The following is a 14,753-nucleotide window of genomic DNA, read 5'->3' as shown; positions in this document are numbered from 1 at the left end:
TCGGCTGCACGGTTGAGCTTGCCTGAATATGAATGGCGTGCAGCGATTTCAGCCGCGGATGACTCCAGAGGAGCAGACGGCGGGCGAGCTGAGACATGCGGCGAGAGCGCATACCCCCTATACGGCTGATATACGCCACCGCCGCCGTACTGTCCGTCCTGACCAGCACGTGTTGCCGCTCCAACACCGGAAAAAAACGGTGGAGAGCGGGGAACACTGCCAACAGCTCCAGGCGATATGCCAATGCAACTGGGTACCTTTCCACAGGTCCGCAGCCGCATGCCCGCAACGCACAGCCCCCCAGCCCGTGTTGGAAGCGTCTGCTGAAACGACAACAAGACTGGACGCCTGTTCTAGAGACACCCAGGCCTGTAGGAACGAGGGGTCGCTCCAAGGGCTGAGGGCGCGGCGACACAGCGCAGTAACAGAGACTCGGTGTGCGCGCGCGTGCCATGCGCGTCTGGGGACTCGATCGTGAAGCCAGTGCTGAAGTGGTCTCATATAGAATAATCCGAGCGGCATGAAGCGGCTGCGGATGCCATATGCCCCAGGAGCCTCTGAAATTGTTTCAGTGGGACCACTATTTTACTGTCGAGCTCTCTCAGACAGTACAGCATCAGCTGAGCGCGCTCTCCGGAGAGGCGCGCTGCCATGGTGACCGAGTCCAGCTCCAGCCCGAGAGAAGAGATCCTCTGCACGGGGGCGAGTTTGCTCTTTTCTCGGTTGACCTGAAACCCCCACAGGTGGAAGTGCCAGAGCACTTTGTCTCTGTGCATAATCAACTCTGTGCATAATCAAAAGAGAGGGCAATTCAGCCAGTCGTAAAGAAATTGAGTATGCAGATGCCCGCGAGCCGAAGGGGCGCTGAGGCACCCTCCGCGGGCTTGGTGAGGACCCGCGGAGACAGAGAGAGCCCGAAGGGGAGGGCTTTGTATTGCCAAGCTCGACCTTCAAACGCAAACCGCAGAAACTGTCGGTGGCGAGGAAGAGTGGAGACATGGAAATACGCGTCCATCAGGTCTAATGCTGCAGACCAACCCAGAGGACGAACGCACCGGAGGATGCGCTTCTGCGTGAGCATTCTGAACGGCAGCTTGTGCAGGCAGCGGTTCAAAACGCGCAGATCTAGGATTGGCCGTGACCCACCGCTCTTTTTGGGCACGATGAAGCGTGGGCTGAAAACCCGCTCTCCATCTCGGCTGGAGGGAGCGGCTCGATTGCATCCTTCGCCAGGAGGACAGCAATCTCCTCTCGCAAGACAGGGGCGGACAGGGGGCTGACCCTGGTGAATACACACCCGTGACTTGGGGGGCCGTTTCGCGAACTGAATCGCATAGCCGAGTCTGATTGTGCGTATGAGCCACCGCGAAGAGCTGGCCCGCGCTTACCAGGCAGGCAGAGCTCTCGCTAATGGACTCATCGCTACAATCGCTGACGTACCAGCAGTGGGGCAGCGCGGAGTGGGTGTGCTGATCCGGGAAGCTCGCGGGTCCCACGGAAAAGCTGGAGGTGAGATATTTGCTCTCACTCCAAACCCGAGCTCCGGAGGGGAGGCTCGAGGGGTGGGAGAAAGGAGACCGTCCTCCCAGCGCTCGTGAGCCACTGGCGAAACGCACCGAATCTGCAAGCTAGAAAGCATAGCGTCCCAGACTGGCAGATTTCGGGCTGTCACATCTGGGGAAGTGAAAAGTGCCCTTTCATAATGTTTTCATGGCAGTAAAAAGTGCCGTTGGAAATGGGGCCCCGCCCTCCAGCGGGGAAAGAGCAAGTTCCCTCTTCTCCAGATGGCCTGTCCCAGGGGCGCTTCGCGGTCCGTTGCCGGACTTAGCGGCGTTCTGGGCAGGGGGGCTGCCTGCTTCCGAGGTGCCCGACGCGCTCGCTTCGCCTTAGGCGTGTGCGGGGGCGGAGCAGCTCTCGTAGGCGGGCGCCTTCGGCGAGGAGCAGGTATGAATGGCACGGCGGGCGGAGCGGGCTACGGACCGCCGATAAGACATCACCCACCAACTGCTCTCTCACCGCCTTGAATTCCTGGGTGAATTCACAGACAGTGTCGCCGAACCTGGCTGGGGATATGGGGAAGTCAAGAAAGCGGACTTTGTCGACTTTGCGCATATCAGCCAGGGGTGGCGCTCCTGGACCACTAATGTGGACATCGTCCTCCCCAACGCACACGCAGCGGACTCAGTAGTCCGAAGAGCTAAGTCGGCGGCGGTGCGAAGCTCGTAAGCCTGGGTTGGACCCACCCTCGTGCAGCTCGGCCAGCGCCTGCGCTTGGTAGCGCTGGTAGGTGGCTATCGCATGCAAGGCGGAAGCAGCCTGGCCCGCAGCTATGTAAGCTCTAGCTCCGAGGGAGGTAGATAACTTACAGGCTTTGGATGGGAGACGAGGCGGACCCCGCCAAGAAGAGGCGCCGCGCGGATTTACCGCCATCGCGCACTCAACCTGAGGAATCGCCACATACCCCCTGGCTGTTTCACCGTCAAGAGTGGTTAGGGTGGAGGAACACGCAGCACGAGCAGAAAAAAGTGCTTTACAAGACCGCGTGAGCCTACTGTGCACCTCCGGGAAGAAGGGAACGCCCCTCTAGTCGGTCCGGCCGCGGAGCTGGGGGATAAACCATCTCCAACCCACGGCCGAAGCAGCCCGGGAAAGCACGGCTAACATGTCCGTTTCAGGATCCGTAGTGACAGCGCTCACCAGCCCGAAGGGGGCGAGCGGGTCTGGATCATCATCGGACAATGAAAGCCCACCCTCCGATGCCGCGGTGGACATCTGGTCTCCGGTGTCATCGGGCGTAAGGGCTACCATCTGTTAGACGGATCGCTTCCTCCGCCCGAAGCTTGGATGGAGCGCTTAGAGGAGCGGGAGGTCCGCGGGCCCGTGGGCGACGGATTATCTCTCGCTGAAACCCTCAGATCTGCCCGAGTGCCCGCTGCAGAGCAGGGGACAACTGGGGTGGTTCGCCTTTTTGCAAAGGCTAACCGCGATCTTGCGCAACAGTCATGGCATCGCGATGACGACATGAACTGCCCGCGAGCAGCGCATTAACATGCTGGACCCCCAGACATGTAACACAGTGCCCGCGCCCATCATCCGAGGACAGGAAACCACCGCATCCAGAAACGCACAGTCGGAGCGCCGTCCTGATAAGGACGTGCTGCACGACTGTGTTGCTCTTTCTGTGAAGTTTGCAACTTTATACGCACCGCTCTGGAGGACCGGACCCAAAGAACGCCAGGCAAGGGAGAAACCCAGCTCGACCGTCTGCCACTGCGTGTACACACTCTGGACCGGGAGAATGCTCTCGTTCGCTCAGAATCGCTGGTCACAGCAGGAGGAACCCTCATCGACTCGATCAGAAAGTCTCTGAAGCGAAAAGGATAGCGTCTGCTGCGCCAGGTGAGCTTATATACTCAGTTGATTGCTTATGCCGCTCACCTGCGCAGGCTTGCGCTGCCAATTCATTCTTAATTGGCCCGTTCAATACTCTTTCAGACGAGTAGCTTCTGAACCGAACCTCCCAATGCGTGGATTTTACAATCAAATCCACTTATAGTGCTGAAGTTCCCCCCGAAGGGGAACTATAGTTAGCCAACTAAGGTTGCAAGTTCCGACATTACAAACATAGTTCATTGATTTGCCATTTACCAAATCCATCGTTCCATAGAACATTCACAAACTGCATCGCAAACTTGTACGCTTGCAACTACACCTCTAGATCTGTAGTTAGAAGCACAGTTCCTGGTTGTGTTCTATTCCCCGTTATTCCCCCTAAACCCTATTTATTTAGAACATTCTAACATATAAATTTAGAATGATTTAAAAAAAAAAAAAAACAACAACATTAAGGTCATCTCTCTTAGGTGTGATTTGCTTTCAAAGTATTTTTATAGTACAGTTTTACAGTTTGTCATATTGACTATTGCGTTCCCTTCGTAGTGCATTTCGTAGAAAACTTTGTATTTGAAAACATTTATGCCATTTTGAACACAGCTGTGGCTCATGACCAAAGCTATAGGTGACCTATTGTTTAAAAGCAAAATGTACTTTATGTCTCCAAAGCTTGTGAAAACAAAAAATATCTAGCATAGGTTAATGGTTTTAATTTATAGTAGGTTATTTATTAAGAAATGTATCTGTACTGTAAGCCTATATGACATGGGCCTGTTGGTTAGAACATTTATGCAGTGGTTTGATTGTCATAATGTACTTAAAAATTAAAAAATAAAATAAAAAATAATAAATAAATAAAACCCTACTTAATAACAATAACAATAATAATAATAATTAATAATAATAATAATTATAATAATACATTTGTAGGATTATTTTTCATTTTTTAATCAATAGCCTACTGTAAATTAGGTCTACAACCATTAACAACTTATATGGTTTATATATGAGATTAGAATACGTGTTAGCTTTTATACGTTTAACTTTTTTATAAAAGTGATTTTATATGGAATATTCTCATCAATATTTGTAAAGGAAACATATAGGTCCTATATGTGTTGTCTACATATATTTCAATTAATATGGAAAACGAGTGCATGTTTTTATCAAAACTAATATTGGATTTTTTTAAAAATGTGTGTGCATGTAAAACATAATTTGCACAAAAAGAAGTAGTTACTCCGCTCCATTTAGAGCATCATTTTGGACGTTTTACATTATAAATTTGGTTCAAAAGATGGATCTGCGACAAAGCAACTATGGTTTTGGGAAACACTCCTTACTACATTGTTCTTTTCCTAAATAATGCATTGTAATATGATAGTTCAGCCGCAAGTTATGTCGTTGTTTGGGAAAGGAACCCCTGATTGGGACATCCCTACCTGAAACCCCATTAAAACATTGGATTGCAAAAAAAATACCCTTTAATTAAAGCTATGAATGCAAAAAGAATCTGTTGTGAACAAATTATTTCAAGAGGTCATATGTTTTTCCCAAAAAATATTGTATTTGCACAGCTGTCCTTCAATGTAAACAGGCCCAAAAAGTGCTTGATATTGTAAATAAAGTTATCTCTCAAACTAAAGAGTCTGTAAATTGTGTTGTTATTTATATATATATATATATATATGTATATATATATATATATATATATATATATATATATATATATATATATATATATATATATATATATATATATATATATATATATATATATGTATATATATGTATGTGTGTGTGTATATATATATATATATATATATATATATATATATATATATATATATATATATATATACACACACACACACACACACACACATATATATTCAATTCTTTTGCCTGCTGTCAGTCTGTGAATGCAATTAAAGTAACACAAGGTATGGCCCTAATTCCCCCCTACTTTTAAACACCCCCCAACCCAACACAAAACCAAAACAGGTCACCTGAAACATGGGATAAGTAAGGAACGTCTCCAGCGTGCGTTCCTCACAGTCAGGCTTGGCTTCATACTGTTTCAGCAGCTTGTCGAAATCGCGGTTCTGCTTGCAGTGGGCCAAGATCTGCAAGCTGTACTGGTGATTACGCACAAACTCCTGGTAGATGTTCAGCATGGGCAACAGGATGTCAAACAAGTCAGCTGAAGGACGGGAAGAAAGATCAAAGTCAGATCTGTGGCACCTTTCACGCAAACGCCAGCTTGCAGTTTGAGAAGACTACAGAATGTTCTTTGCTGCTGGTTGCCAACCGCTCTGGCAGTGCACTCACCCAAGACTAATGTTGGCCAGCTTGCTATTCGAGCTTTCAACCCTTGGTAGAATATCTGATGCAGAAACATTATGGTTTCACTGCAGAAACAAACAGGACATGTAAACAACAATGTAAATGTTTTATTGTTCCACCTTTGTCGTGGTTGAGGAGACTTAAAGCTCATTAAGGATGACTATGATACAGAAATTATTCTAACAATAATTCTACAGGAAGTAATACCACAACAGTGATGAACTGACACAGAAGACTGATGTATTAAGATCACTGTCAGAATGATTTTTTTTTCTTCAGTTAGTTATCAATAAAATCACTGACAACCAATCTAAACCCATCCATAATTGTCTGATGGTGTGGCTGCTTATGTAGATATAATTACAATTGCAGTCGTTTTTATGAGTAGTTTACCTATGTTTACCTATGAGCGTTCTTTGTGGAAACCATTATAATTTTATAATTATAATTATATAGATTTTATAATATTAAACATGTGTTTGTTACTTATGGTATATTTATTTAGTTTTAAAAACAAACACTAAAACACTTTAGAACAGTGTAATATTTCTCATTTATTCCTACTTAAATTGCATAAATAAAAACATACATAAATGAGACATTCATTTCATAATTTTTCTTCAGCTTAGTCGCTTATATATCAGAGGTCGCCGCAGCGGAAAAAATCAGCAACTATTCCTACTTATGTTTTTACACAGCGGATGTCATTCCAGCCACAACCCAGTACTGGGAAACACCCAAACACTCCCACATTCACACACACACTTATACACTATGGACAATTTAGTTAAATTTAGTTCAATTCACCTACACCACATGTCTTTGCGCTGTGGGGAAAACCAGAGCACCCGGAGGAAACCCACGGCAACATAAGAACATGCAAACTCGGCACAGAAACACCAGCTGGCCCAGCCTGGACTCAAACCAGTGACCTTCTTGCTGTGAGGTGACAGTGCTAACCACTGAGCCACCGTGTCACCATAAATAAATTTATCGTGGGAGTCTTAGCTCAAATGATTTTTTTCAAGGCAGGTTTTTGTTCCTTAGCAAATGTTGTTGAAGCCAGACAAATAATTATGGTTTTAACATCAAGCTACCTAACATAAAAAGTACCCTTTATCATTACAAAATGACAAACATTGATCAAAGAGGTAAACATTACACAAAATATTTTGTAGTTTATCACTTAGAAATGCTCATTTGACAATAGCTTGATTTATAATCCAGATGTAAATTTGTGTTTATTACCCAAAACCGGAACATCTGTAAAAATCTTTTGATATTCTGAAGTTAGGATTGACAATAATATTGGGCTTCTATAGTATATTAAGATACTATAGCACATAAACATTATTTCAAAGTTTATTCAAACTCTGTTTTATGAAGAAAATATACAGCATATTGTGATCATTGTTCTTTATCACCCAATCCTTCTGTATTTGGTATATCTGAGTTTAGTAAGGGACACTGATGAGATTTCTTCTATTATAGCCATGGTATATACCTTATATATTACATACCATGGTCCTTTTCACAGAAGACAAATTAGAGAATCGTGAGACTATTGACTATGACTATGTATTAACATCTAAATTAGATTACCATATAAAGGGACAATTTACACAAATATAAGAATTGATCATTTAGGTCCAATCCCAATTCTATTTTTGTACCCCTTCCCCTTGGCCCTTAAAACAGAGTGTGAAGGGAAAGTGCTTCAAATTTTACCCCTAAGAAATGGGACAGCATTACAACACCTGCACACGTCATCATATGTCATCACGATGTCTTACTTCATATGAGATAGACGGCAGCGACTGCTGCAGTAACATTATATCAGACACTGTAAAAAGGTAATTCCCAGCCACTAGACTTCTCTGACTGTATTCAAGTGTCATCGAGCGTCAGATTTGAAAGTATGTTGTGCAACTGCTTTACAGGAGTTAGTATTATGGATTATAGATAGAGAAATTTTATGGGTTTTATTTTAAAAGCATGACGGTAAAACACAAATGTACAAAACATGTGCTTGTTTGTTGTATAATTATGACAAAAAAATACATATTTGTGCATCTCCTGACTTTCGTGTGCTGCTGTCGTAGCTGGCGTTAATTCATTCATTTTCTTGTCGGCTTAGTCTCTTTATTAATCAGGGGTAGCCACAGCGGAAAGAACCGCCAACTTATCCAGCAAGTTTTTGCGCAGCGGATGCCCTTCCAGCCGCAACCCATCTCTGGGAAACATCCATACACACTCTCTGACAATTTAGCCTACCCAATTCACCTGTACCGCATGTCTTTGGACTGTAGGGGAAACCGGAGCACCCGTAGGAAACCCACGTGAAGGCAGGGAGAACATGCAAACTCCACACAGAAACGCCAACTGAGTCGAGGATCGAACCAGCGACCCAGCGACCTTCTTGCTGTGAGGCGGCAGCACTACCTACTGCGCCACTGCGCCACTGCTTTTCCTCGTAGCTGGTGTATTCTAGGAAATTTTCTTATCTATTGTTATCAAATGTGGTCCTGAAAAATCTAAGTTTCAAGGGTTAGTTCGCGCTTTCCGTTAGCCCTTCGCCTTAAAACTAAAGAGATATGGGACACCCCTACCCCTTCACACAAGCACGCAAAACGAGGGGTAAGGGTAAGAGGAAGGGCTAAAGGGTAGAACTGGGATTGGGTCTTACTCACCCTTTACTTATTTCAAACCTTTATTACATTGTTTCTCTGTTGAACATAAAAGAAGATATTTTGAACAAAGATGAAAACCTGTCACCATCGGAATCCATAGTAAGAAAAACAAATACTAAAGAAAGTCAATGGTTACAGGTTTCAAAACATCATTGTTCAAAATATCTTTTTTCAAAACAACAGAAGAAAGGAATTAATAATGGATTCAAAAAGATAGAAAAGTGTAAGTAAAGTACGATGGAATTTTAATATTTGGGTGAACTTGTCATGACTGCTCAGAAGCAACAATTTTGAAGGGATCTTTAATTCCTGCTAAGAATGAGTGTAATTTCCATGTGAAGCTGGTTTTTACCTGTTGAGGAATATGCTGCTGACATCATCGTGGGTTATGGGTGGCTTTTTGGAGCTGGCAGCCATGCGCAGCGGTCTCAAGAAGTTGTTGACAAGGATGTGGAGCTGCTGGACGTACTCAGCCTCCGCCTCCAGCATGCTAAAGACCACCTGGTTTCTCTTCCTCATGCTCTCGGCATGTGGAGAACGGATGTAGTCCTGAATGATGGTCTTCCACTTCCGCCGACACATCCAGCCTCTCAGGAAGCTTTGCACCTGAAGCAAAGAAGGGATAAAAATTCAGTCAGTTCAATCAGCAAATTATTACTGTGTATACATGGACAACTCATTAAAAATGAATCTTGACCAATCATATAGGCATTAGTCGAGGTGTGAAAAATAGGGCGAGAAAACTCAAATAGAACAGGGTTGATTTCATTCAGTTTGTTTCACATTTAATTGGTAGTTCATTCCACTGTGGTGACCCCTGATAAATCAAAGACTAAGCAAGTGTGAGTGAGTGTTCACTTTTATAAAGACTACTTAATAAGACAGTTGTAATAAACTATTAATAGTAGGCATGAGGCATTTATTTATTTATTTATTTTGCACCTTAATTTAAATTTTCTGAGGCATATTTTTCATTTTGGTACAATTGTTTCCTCACAAGTCCCTGGTAATTTCTGACCCAGGAGAAAAATGTGTTCAATGGATTACACTGCTCTTAAACATACTGATTGTCCGCAGCTGACAAGAATATCTATCCAAATTTTTTTTATGTTGAGATTTGTGAACAAAAATGTGTGATCTAAGACCTTTTATTTATTCTGCTGAATATGGGTCAAAGACAAAAATGGCTTTTCAGGTGACAGCTTTACATTTTTTTCTTCATTTTATAATATATTATTTTAGAATGAGGCATAATTACTATTACACATTTGCACCATGATTGACAGAAGACACCCACTAAAATGTCATTCTGTGTAACACTTACACAGTGTATAAGCCAAAAAATATTGTCAGGCATATTTACTACAAGCATAATATAATGGCATATTAAAAGGCTCTATTTATGGATCACAGTACAACCAAAAAATACTGGTTAATAATAATTTTGCATCATTTTACTTTACCACTATCCTTCAAACCTCTGTTTTTTTTTCAATTTAACAGAAATTTTTGTTATATAAAATTTAATCAATTTTGACATTATTGCTTTTTACATGTCTAATTAAGCATACTGTAATAGTCCCTGTCTTGTCCCTGTGTTTATATCTGTGTTACCTTATGTCACACCCTGTCAGCTCTTTCTGGCCATCTATGTTAGTTGCTTTGGTTATTTACAATCCTATTCATTTGTTATTTGACTCACCATTCCCTCACCATATATAGCCCAGTAGTGTTATGTGTTACCCTTGTGATTTCCCTTGCTTTGCTTTGTTTGTTCATTAAAATCTGTAAATGCTGGGTTTTGTATGTGCACCTTATATTTCACTTCTCACACAAAATCACCCAGTTTGTAACAAGTTATGTAACATTTTGGCATTTAACATGTTTTCCATTTCATGGCACTTTAGTGCAAGCATCAAAATGTAATGTTTTGTCTTTGACCTGAGTTTCATTAAATTAATGAACTCAGTAAGCTCAGTAAAACAGACAAAAAAAAAAAAACAGTTGGAAATCAGAGTAAGATAAACTGGTTATAAATAGTTCTAAACTATATATTCAATACAAGTAATCGACTGTCTGTGCTGAAAATAAATACTTGATAAATACATATTGACACTTTCATCCAACAAAGAGTCGAGGTCATGCATTTACATACAACTTGCACACAAGCACACACATTATTTAGTTAGTTCTGCCCTGAAAAACTTCACAAATGTCACATACTGATGTTCCCACAAGACAAAATAATATTATTTATATAAATAATGAGCAGTGCTGAGTGTACGAAGTATTTAAGTTTACAAGTTATTAAGTTCCCATAATTAAATAACTTTTCTGCTAAAAAGGGATTACTTTACATTTTTAGGAAATTTTAAGAGTTACTTTATTATGTATAGCTTAAACACTGCCTGTATAGTTAACCGTTCTGCATGTATCAATTCAAAGAAACAAAGTGATATATATATATATATTGCTAAATAATTATTTTTTTCAATTAAATAACATTTATCATTCATCAAAACAATAGATTTATATTTGTTTATATTAAGTTTGAAAAAATCAGTTTTTATTAAAAAAAAAAAACATTTTTAAGGTCAAAATTATTAGCCCCTTTAAGCTTTTTCGATTGTCTACAGAACAAACCATCATTATTCAATAACTTGCGTAATAACCCTAACCTGCCTAGTTCACTTAACTAACCTAGTTAAGCCTTTAAATGTCCCTTTAAGCTGTATAGAAGTGTCTTGAAAAATGTCTAGCAAAATATTATTTACTGTCATCATGGCAAAGATAAAATAAATCAGTTATTAGAAATGAGTTATTAAAACTGTTGTGTTTAGAAACGTGTTGAAAAAATCTCTCTGTTAAACAGGAATTGTTAAAAAAAATATACAGGGGACTAAAAATTCGGGGGGCTAATTATTCTGACTTCAACTGTTTTTTCTATACATTGAGATTTATGTGCAGTTTTAGCATTAAATCAAGTAATGCAATTACTTATTGAGTAACTTTCAGACTCTCTGTTAAAGTTACTTTCAGACAAAATAATCACAAAAGTAATTTAAATACAATGCTAATGATGTAATTAGTGATTCTTTCATTTATTAAAGTAACTTACCCAACACTGATAATGAGCATGTTTAAACACTTATAATGACAGTTGCGATGCTACATTTGTAAAAAGCTCAGCCTTACTTTCTTGATTTTCTTGATCTCCGAATCATCATCGCTGGGTGCTGTGGTGGGACTTGACTGAATCTTTTCATTGTCTTTGAGCATTGCTGCAATCTGCAACAAAACAGTAATAAAAATGGCAGAGTCAACACTTCCTTAGAAAAAAAAAAAAACAAGTTACTTCCTAGCATGCTGACAAAGTGATTGAGTCTGACCAAATCAGTGCCAGCGCACAAACAGTCGCCCTATCAAAGCTCAGATGCCACTCGGATGATTTTTGATACTCAGGGTGCACTAACTTTCAAATGATTAAAATGACCGTGCAGTTTAAAAGAGAAACGCTGGGGACACAAAGGAGACGGGAGCTGGCCAGCACAGTCTGAAGGTGAGTGCTGCATTTATGGGATGCGGACTGAAAGAGTTTATTATGCTTGCAGACCAAGGATGCGACGCACACAATGCATCTGGGGTCATGCATATTCAGCACACCATTTCATAGAGCCAGCTCCATTTGCACTTTAAAGTAAAATGACTATTTGATCTGGTTGATGAAGAATACAGCAGGGATCATAGTTCTCCTGGAGAGCCGTTTTTTTATGAGCAGAGATGCAAAGTGAAGTGCAAAGTAGTCTGGAGAAAGCTCTTGAAAACCAAATGCTTCTTACACCACTTTTTATTCTCTACGCCGTTTTGCTTTACAGAAAAGAGATGAGTGTGTAATATAGGTCACGATGATCGACTAGTCATCCAACAAATGACTAGCTGTTTGTAGGGACAGACATGTTTTTTTTGTATATTTAGTGTACACTCTATTTAAATATAATTTTAATTTTAAATTATTATTGCTGTTATTAAGCCTGAGCCTCAAATAATCCAAATGTGTAGTGAAAACTGAACAATAGGCAATAGGTAAAACTTTAATTTAAGGTTATGTATTTATCTGTTACATGCACTACAATAAATTATGCATAATTATTAGTGCTGGGCAAAAAATTATCCATGATTAATTGCATCCAAAATAAAAGTTTGCTTTGACATAATTTATGTGTGTGTTATGTGTATAATATTTATGTATAAATACAGACATGCATGCATTTGAGAAAATGTGTATTTATGTTTATTTAAATATACAAAATATATGTATATGATACAAACTACATATACTTTTAAATAGTTATGTAAGCAAATTGTATAGTTTTCTTTCTATGTATCACATGAACATAATATTCTGTCTGGTTCTCAAATCTGATCGGTTGATAGTCGTGCAATAACAGCACTCGTGTAGCCTACTCACCCTTCTGTATTCCTCGCCCACATAGAGTGACAGCAGATCAATAAACTTACTACAGTTTGACAAATATTGCAGCTGTTGGACAACATAATGTACTTTTTATTTAAGCAAGAATGTAGTTTTTTTATCTATGCAGTTTATTTGTAAAGAGGATGTCCATTTTAAAATATTTAGCTGACTGCAGTTGTGCCGGGTGTGGTCTTCTGCTGCTGTAGCCCATCTGCCTCAAGGTTGGACGAGTTGTGTGTTCAGGGATGATCTTCTGCCTACCTCGATTGTAACGAGTGGGTATTTGAGGTACTGTTGCCTTTCTATCAGCTTGAACCAGTCTGGCCATTCTCCTCTGACCTCTGGCATCAACAAGGCATTTGTGACCACAGAACTGCTGTTTACTGGATATGTTTTGTTTTTCTGATTATTTTCGGTAAACCCTGGCGATGGCTGTGAGTGAAAATCCCAGTAGATCAGCAATTACTGAAATATTCAGACCAGCCCATCTGGCACCAACAACCATGCCATGTTCAGTCACTTAAATCACCTTTCCCACTTCCCTATTCTGATGACGCTTTGAACTACAGCAGATCGTCTTGACCATGTCTACATGCCTAAATGCATCCAGTTACTGCCATGTGATTGGTTGATTAGAAATTTGCATTAACAACAGTTGGACAGATGTACCTAATTCACTTTATTCTTCGCTGGTGCATCAATGTGCATCTTTTTGGCTTGAGACTTCCGGTCTCATTCACTTCCATTCATTTTTAGACGATAAAAACGGATATTTCCTTATTATATTATTCTACTTGGTCTGTATAGTCATGCAAACATTTGTTTGTAAAGCAAGTAGTTTGACCGTTTTCTGCCATTTATTATTCCAAGTCATTTCTCCCATAGGCAACTGAATCGGAAGTTCTAAAACAATCGCGAAAACAGGCGCACTTCCGCATTTTAGAATAAGGTCAATAAAGTGCGAGTGTATATGTAGGAGCCATACATTATATATTGGCAATTGGACACAAGGTGTCAGTACAAGACTATATAACTGTGGCTTCACTGCATGGAGGAAGAAAGCATTGCTAGGAAGCACACATTTTTTTTACTTTTATATATTTTTATTTTATTTTTTTACTCTGACCATAACAAAACTTAAGGTAACAGAGAAGTGTACATTATATGTGAAGGAAAATTGATAAAGGAATACTGTTTATTGGAAAATAAAGACGTTTTTATTTGCATCTGTTTTGCCTACGGACTCTGACTTTTACGCGTAAAAACTTGCTCATTCTACCAACAATAGCTGCAATAAAATGCCGCTACAGTATATCCAAAACAAAGTATTTATGAACTGTACAGTTCTAATATACATGTTTATGTCTTAGCAGTGATTACAATATGTACTATTATTTTTATACTTAAGTGATGCAAATGAATTTGGGATTTTTCCCCAATTCTAATAGTTTCAAGTGTATATCGATACATGTGTTTATGATCCAATTGTTTATATTTCGTTGATTTATTCATAAATCTAGTAATAGACCATTCACTACGTTCCCTTCCATTCTTTTGTGCATTTTTCACTTAAAAATAGAATACAATAATAGTATTAGCCTGTGTTTTTTTTTGTACACTGTTGTGTAAACACATCTTATATAATCATCCCCTATAAAACACAATCAGAGTCAACCTAAAATATGCATACATGCCTAGCAGTTCAATCAATGCACTGACTAGCTGATTTTGTCAATACATGTATTTAGTCTTATAAACACTTCCGAGAGACAGAATCACCATGACATGCAGTAAAAACGCTGCTAGAGGTGACTGGATTTTGGCATGTTCACTACAGATAAACAATCCCC

At 40.5% G+C, this 14,753-nt stretch overlaps 1 protein-coding gene across 4 annotated transcripts in view; it reads right to left on the bottom strand.

Moving 5' to 3' along the window:
• The window catches only part of rasgrf1 (Ras protein specific guanine nucleotide releasing factor 1), an 81,832-nt gene that overhangs the window by 36,740 nt on the left and 30,339 nt on the right, over positions 1 to 14,753 (bottom strand). For all 4 annotated transcript variants that reach the window (XM_073930339.1, XM_073930340.1, XM_009293629.5 and 1 more), the window contains exons 4-7: positions 11,625 to 11,717; positions 8,782 to 9,035; positions 5,725 to 5,804; positions 5,403 to 5,596 (exon numbers count right to left, since the gene is read on the bottom strand). In XM_073930339.1, the coding sequence (XP_073786440.1) occupies positions 5,403 to 5,596; positions 5,725 to 5,804; positions 8,782 to 9,035; positions 11,625 to 11,717 (621 nt within the window). The remainder of the gene's footprint in view (positions 1 to 5,402; positions 5,597 to 5,724; positions 5,805 to 8,781; positions 9,036 to 11,624; positions 11,718 to 14,753) is intronic.

This window comes from Danio rerio, chromosome 18 (assembly GCF_049306965.1).
Source record: "Danio rerio strain Tuebingen ecotype United States chromosome 18, GRCz12tu, whole genome shotgun sequence".
In the NCBI taxonomy this organism is placed as follows: Eukaryota; Metazoa; Chordata; class Actinopteri; order Cypriniformes; family Danionidae; genus Danio; species Danio rerio.
This window is presented reverse-complemented; position numbering and strand designations above follow the sequence as displayed.